Source organism: Ipomoea nil, unplaced genomic scaffold (assembly GCF_001879475.1).
Source record: "Ipomoea nil cultivar Tokyo-kokei standard unplaced genomic scaffold, Asagao_1.1 scaffold1421, whole genome shotgun sequence".
Classification (NCBI taxonomy): domain Eukaryota; kingdom Viridiplantae; phylum Streptophyta; class Magnoliopsida; order Solanales; family Convolvulaceae; genus Ipomoea; species Ipomoea nil.
The window spans coordinates 2,718,096-2,724,869 of NW_017617849.1; the positions used below are offsets into that span (position 1 = coordinate 2,718,096).

At 32.9% G+C, this 6,774-nt stretch overlaps 1 protein-coding gene across 2 annotated transcripts; it reads right to left on the bottom strand.

The window, feature by feature from the left end:
- Window positions 1–2,369: 2,369 nt before the first annotated feature.
- Window positions 2,370–5,433, bottom strand: LOC109188449 (gamma-glutamyl hydrolase 2-like). 2 transcript variants are annotated; one of them, XM_019339138.1, is made up of 10 exons: window positions 5,034–5,433; window positions 4,499–4,579; window positions 4,294–4,389; window positions 4,022–4,116; window positions 3,578–3,638; window positions 3,393–3,482; window positions 3,246–3,308; window positions 3,002–3,090; window positions 2,704–2,796; window positions 2,370–2,464 (listed from the first exon to the last, which is right to left on the bottom strand). In XM_019339138.1, the coding sequence occupies exons 1-10, from the start codon at window positions 5,340–5,342 to the stop codon at window positions 2,431–2,433; spliced, it is 1,011 nt and encodes a 336-aa protein (XP_019194683.1). In that variant the 5' UTR covers window positions 5,343–5,433; the 3' UTR covers window positions 2,370–2,430. The 2 variants fall into 2 exon arrangements, with proteins under 2 accessions (XP_019194683.1, XP_019194682.1); XM_019339137.1 differs by having other exon boundaries at window positions 4,294–4,383; window positions 4,493–4,579.
- Window positions 5,434–6,774: the final 1,341 nt, after the last annotated feature.

Below are 6,774 nucleotides of genomic sequence, written 5' to 3' on the forward strand. Positions count from 1 at the left end.
CTCCACCATTACTTTTATTTATTCCTTAAAAATGACATTTTCTACCCTTAATTTTCATAAAATGTATTGTGATCCATATAAAAATAATAATTTATCAGATCCATCAATAAAATTGAGAGAATAAAATTTATATATACATGCATGAAATTTTTATTTATTTATTTATTTATTTAACAAACTCATTCAATACCTTACCTTAAAGTGACATTCATTGGACCAACGCTTTGATAGAATGTTTGATTGGAGAAATTCCTTTTGAAGATTTTTGTATCTTATGAGATTTGATATTCATTCTATCATATTATTAGAATAAAATTCTTTAATAATTAACAATAGAGGAAATTTCAATTTTGGTCATATGATTATAGGGGCTTTGTTAATTTCAGCACTCAACTTTCAAAAGTGTCAATTTAGTACCTTGACTATGCAATTTTTATCAATTTTGATCACTCCGGTTAAATTGCCGGTCAAATTTCGCTGGAAAAACTTGATCCTTCATTTAGGAGGAAATTTCAATTTTGGTCATATGATTATAGGGGCTTTGTTAATTTCAGCACTCGACTTTCAAAAGTGTCAATTTAGTACCTTGACTATGCAATTTTTATCAATTTTGATCACTCTGGTCAAATTTCGCTGGAAAAACTTGATCCTTCATTTAGTCTATAATATGAGGGGCAAAATCGTCTTTTGAATTATGGTAAAATCGTCTTTTCTCCGACGAAATTTTGCCGGTAATTTGACCAGAGTGACCAAAATTGACAAAAATTACATACTCAAGTTACTAAATTGACACTTTTGAAAGTCTGATGTTAAAATTAACAAAGCTCTTATACTCATATGACCAAAATTGAAATTTTCTCCTTCATTTAGTCTATAATCTGAGGGGCAAAATCATCTTTTGAATTATGGTAAAATCGTCTTTTCTCCGACGAAATTTTGCCGGTAATTTGACCAGAGTGACCAAAATTGACAAAAATTACATACTCAAGGTACTAAATTGACACTTTTGAAAATCAGGTGTTAAAATTAACAAAGCTCTTATACTTATATGACCAAAATTAAAATTTTCTCATTAACAACATTATAACAGAGTTAATAGTACTAAATAATAATAATAATAATAATAATAATAATAATAATAATACTCTTTACTTCGTCTCCGGCCTAGAGTTAATAACATTATAACAGAGTTAATAAATAATTTTTAATAAAATGACGAACATGTCAAAGGTAATTGAATGAACAAATCAATTTTAGTTTATTGCATAATTTTGTAATGTTCATAGACCTAATTACAGTTTTTTTTAGTTGGATGACCTAATTGTATTTTTGTGTATAATTCGACGACCTAGGATGCACGCATGGCAGAGGCGTTGGGGGTACGGGAGGCGCTAAGTTGGCTGAAGGAAATTGGCGTCCAAAGAGTGGATGTGGAAATGGATGCTCAAGAGGTTTTCCACGCAGTGCGGGGGGAGCCAGGAGAGTCTTACTTTGATCTAGTTATTGATGATATTAAAGATATTGCTTCTACAATTGTTGATTTGCAGTTCTTGTTTGTTAAATGATCAGCGAACCAGGTCGCCAATCATATTGCGATTGAATCTGGTTCCATGACTGATTGTGTTTCTTGGTTTTACATTCCTCCTGTTTTTATTGTAAGTTTGCTGAATTCCGATAATGAAAGTTGATCTGGTTTTGTTTCAAAAAAAAAAAAAATGTGTTCTGAGTTTTGAGGATGAAGATGCAACCTTTTATTTGTTTGCCAAATATGAGGGTATCCGTAAATATTTCTGAAAGACTTGCGAATCAAAATAAAACTTTGGCTAGTGACCAGTAGACCGACAAATCCTTTCATATTTGCTTATAATTTTTTTTTTTTTTTAATTTCAATTATTGTCTTATTTATGTGAAAAAATTTTAAAACTTCTTGTAGCCACCCACGATCTCCATGTATGAGTGTGTTTTAATATCACCATTATTGTCTATTTGTAGTGTTGGTATTTGTATTTATTGTTCAAGAAAATTCGGTTATATTTTCATCATTTTTTATTTTCTTGTTAAATTATCGTGTTGCTTATCTGAAACTTAGGTTGCTTATATAGGATGATTAAAAACTTGTAGGAAACACTTTGAAATTCTTGATTCTTTTGTTTTCTTGTGTTCTCTCTACACTCAGATTAAATATTTCCCAACAGAAAAGACTTTTAAGTCAAGCATATAAAATTAATGTTTGGTAAACTAATTTTTTAGCATAACTGATTGCAATGAGATCTAAAAGCCAAAATTTATCGAGCCAAACATAATTATATTATTACTGGTTATTATTAGCAGACAGATACAATCATACAAATGCCCTATTATTACATTTTTATTATGGCTCATAAGGCATTTAGGAATACATCATATCCACTGAGAAATCACACCATAATCCTAAGAGAAGATGTAAACCTCAACAAAACCGCTCCTGCAGGGAAACAAACCATGATATTTATAAGCACCTGAAAATTCTTTTAAAAAAATACTCCAATACTGGAAAGAAAATTAATTTCTTTTTCAAATATTTTCTCTTATGATATGACTTATAATTATTGGTGTAATAAATTGATTGACTCCACATACTTCTAATTAAATACTTATATAATATAATGTCAAAGGGATAAATAAAGATGAAAATTTTAGGAGGGGTGCCTACTGAAAACTTACCCATCCTTCCCACTATACGAGGTATTATAGTTGTAGATGAGGTTGTCACGGACATCTGGTTCATTTGGTACGTTTGAAGACTTCCTAGCTTCACTGTAAAATGGGAAACATAAATAAAAAGAAATTTTATGATACCGAAAATGCATAATTATTATAAATAGAAAGTATGGTGTCGCCAATGACTGCACTCTTTCAAATGGAGGTCATGAATTTAAGTCCTAGTTGGGGCGATATTGACTTTTGTGTTTCAGTGCAACTATTTTATGGTGAATTAAAAGGGAAGGAAAATAACCCCTACCTGACAAAATAGTTAGCAACACTTTGAGACACAAGAATTGCATCTTCACTGTGTGGAATCTCAGATAATGCCCATTCAAAAGCATTTCTCTGCAGCATAAAGTATAACAAACAAACCTATCAATGTTCGTTATCTGCGTTTACTTCAATTCTCCTTTCATTTACATATCCTCGGTTTTCCTTTCTTCAAAAGAATGAAGAATTTTTTTTTATTAGTAAACGCATTTATTTTCCCCGGGACATACCTCTGGGGCCCATTGTACAGCAACTACAGGGTATTTCTTCCCTTGAATTGTAGAGACATAGACCTAAAACAGCCAATTTCAAATGTTAATTAGAAGCCTGGTTGAAGGGAATGCATTGAAAAAGTTGAGAGAACAGTTTGTTTGTACCTTGTTGTCTTTGTCAAGACTAGTTGTTAATACATTGAAAAAGTTGCTCAAATCTGCATCTGCTTGGAAGCTTTCTGGTGATATACCCCACTGTTTCACAAGGAAAGAATTGAATTGAATATGATTTCTGCTTTGATTGCATCAGCAATGGTGAAAGTAAAATAGTATTGTTTCATGGAACTCACTTTATGGTTTTGCATGACAAGGCATTCCTCACCCACCTTTCTCAGCAACTCATAAGGGAATCTGTGAAAGGTAAACACAGCCCAGATCAGCATCATTAGCCATGACCGAGATTCGATTAACTAAAAGCTTAAGCTGATAGTTGGATTGCACATTAATAGTTATATGCTCGGGGCGATTACATTGTGGGCTCCGCGGATAATTGAACCTTTAATACCAAATTGAAGGGCATGTGTTCCATTCAACTAAAAGCCTAAGCTGATAAATGGGTTGCGCATTAATGGTTATATGCTCAACAATTATACTTCCGTATAAAATTGGAGAGCTTATTTGAACATTCTTTTTCCTTTTTGTATTACTTTTCCTTTTAGTTTTGTTTACATTTGGGATCAGAGATCTAGAGTAACCATAAAACTTCCTTTTTCTTAAAAAAAAAAAACATATACCTCTGAAACAGAGTTCCTTCAACATTAAGGCCCTCCACAACTTGCAGTGTAGATGCTTGGTTGGAGGCGCTAAATTTCTCAAGAATGATGTTGTCCTACAGCGCAGCAAATGAAAAGGAACATGATCTCGAAAGTTGAAACTGTTGAGCATATAATATATATAAACATAAATGTACAATCCAATTATCAGCCGGCTTTTAGTTGAGATGGAGCACATTCACCCAGGAATTCAGGAAACATATGTACATGTGCTCAGCTGGTAGATTACCTACCTCGGATACGATTATTGTCAAGAGTTGAAAACCTAAGTTGATGGCGAGGAGAGGGAAGTTATCTCCACCGTCATTCTTCTCCAAAACTTTCTGCAACACAAACAGACAGATATGAGATTCCTAGCAGGATCTATCGGAGTAACTAACAATCTTAATTCCCTACTATTTAATTTCAATTTTAATTTGAAGGATGAATTACCTTGTAAATTTCCTTGAGAGCCTCCAAGTATTCACCCTTCTCAAAGGATCCCCCAGGGAACACTACCCCATTCACAAGATTCAGTTTCTGTAAAAAGGATACTTCCTTAATTACCAAACTTTATGGAGATTGTAGTACTTAATTACCAAATAGTACGTACTTACGAGTTTTCTAGAAAAAGTGTGAGCATATAGCCATTAATGTGCAATCCAATTATCAGCTTAGCCTTTTAGTTGAGATGGAGCATATGCTTTAATTTGGTATCAGAGTCAAACCAAAGGTCATGATTCGAATCTCAGCGCCACTATACGGTTTACCGGTCCACGTTGCTTGGAACCCACCGCACACGTGGGGGGTGTGAGCATATAGTCATTAACGTGCAATCCAACTATCAGCTGCTTAGGCTTTTAGTTGAGATGGAGCACATGCTTTAGCATATAGCCATTAACGTGCAATCCAACTATCAGCTTAGACTTTTAGTTGAGATGGAGCACATGCTTTAATTCAAAGAAACAAAAAGAAGTGAGGAAGCTAAGTTTACTTTGATGAGAGTCTCGGTTGGCTCGTTATAAATGAGAGGAATGACCCTAGCACCGGCAGACTCGACGAACTTGACGTTGGACGCAGCAATGTAGGAAACACCGGTGGCATTGCTGATTCTGCCACTGGCTCCGTCTCCGGGGTGGCTGACTATTCCGATGACCGGCCGGTAATTCAGGCTGGGGTCGGGGGCGGGGCAGCCGCCCGATAGCTTCAGTTGGTGTTCAGAAGGTAAGAGAATGGTGTTTGCTGAAGTTATCACTACAAAAACAGAGATCAGAAGAAGGATTAATGGAAAGTAGTTTCCCATTTCAATTCAATTCTCTCACTGGGATGGGCAAGCTCGAAAGTGTATGTGCAGATGGAGTGAGCACTCAACTATTTATATAATGGTGCGTTTATATATGGGGGAACAAATTAAAGCAAAATGATTTATAGCGAAGACTATGACTTATGCATGCAACGCATGGCCTTATATTTTATATATTACAACTCGTGGAGCCATAAAATATGGCAAATCATGTTTCTAAAGGGACTTTCTCATCCATAAGATAGCTGGTGGGAAGCACCTTATATTAAGATGGCAACTATGTCCCTCCGAAAGGTCACATGATCAAATTTCGATGGTGGAGTATTGACTCTTTAGACTAGAGAAAATATTTTATAATGGGAAAATGACACTTTTTTCCCCTGTGTTGTTTACATATAACATATTTTCCCCCTGTGTTGTTTATGTAACCACTTTATTCCCCTTAATTGTTTTTGAAGTGGCTATTTTCCCCCTCTCCGTTAAATAAGTGTTAGGGCTGTTAAATATGAGGGTAAAAATGACATTTCACTTCTTATTATTATTATTATTATTATTATTATTATTATTATTATTATTATTATTATTATTATTATTATGTGCTTAAATCATATTTTGTTTTTTTTTTTATGATAGTGCTTATTTTCTCTGTCTCATCTTACTTATCTTATTTATAATTTATTAATTAATTTAACTCTTTTTTAGTTACTTCGCTAATTTTTTAAATTGTTAAATTAATTTTTTTTGTGTTTAATAATATTTTTAATAAATTAAAAAAAAGTTAAATTATACGGAGTATTAATTTAAAGAAATGTTAACATAGTTTATTATATTTTAATAAAATAATAATAATAATAATAATAAGTGAAATGTCATTTTTACCCTCATATTTAACAGCACTAACACTTATTTAACGGAGAGGAGAGAAAATAACCACTTCAAAAACAATTGAGGGGGATAAAGTGATTATATAAACAACACAGGGGAAAAATATGCTATATGTAAACACAAGGGGGAAAAGTGCAATTTTCTCTTTTATAATAGAAACAATAATACTATAAAAAAAACCAGTCATAGATGGTTAACCTCCCTATCTGACCTCGATCACTTACTTTATCACTCTTTCATTTTATCTCAATTGATTAGTATATGTACAACTTTTATAAATTGATTGATCATATCCACTTTGATCTATTTATAAATTAAATATAATTAATATATTGTTACACCAGATGATTAAAAAAAAATGATTCTTATAGCATCATCCATTATATAATATCTTCCAACCCAAAATGACATCCACCAGTTGAGATTCGAAATCAAGGTTAATTAAAAATTATTGATGATAAAGAGATCAGAGGACAATATAGCTGGTGGGGATATAATTTAAGAGATTCTGAAGATCATAGTGCAGTAGTAAAATATACCTGGCTTC

What these genes read in the sequence shown, in the direction of transcription:
- LOC109188449 (XM_019339138.1), bottom strand. Translation starts at nt 5,342, where the DNA reads ATGGGAAACTACTTTCCATTAATCCTTCTTCTGATCTCTGTTTTTGTA. An exon ending in GTCTTGACAAAGACAACAAG is followed by an intron (nt 3,309 to 3,392) that starts GTACAAACAAAC and finishes TGGCTGTTTTAG; the next exon opens with GTCTATGTCTCTACAATTCA. An exon ending in CTGTACAATGGGCCCCAGAG is followed by an intron (nt 3,091 to 3,245) that starts GTATGTCCCGGG and finishes TTTATGCTGCAG; the next exon opens with AGAAATGCTTTTGAATGGGC.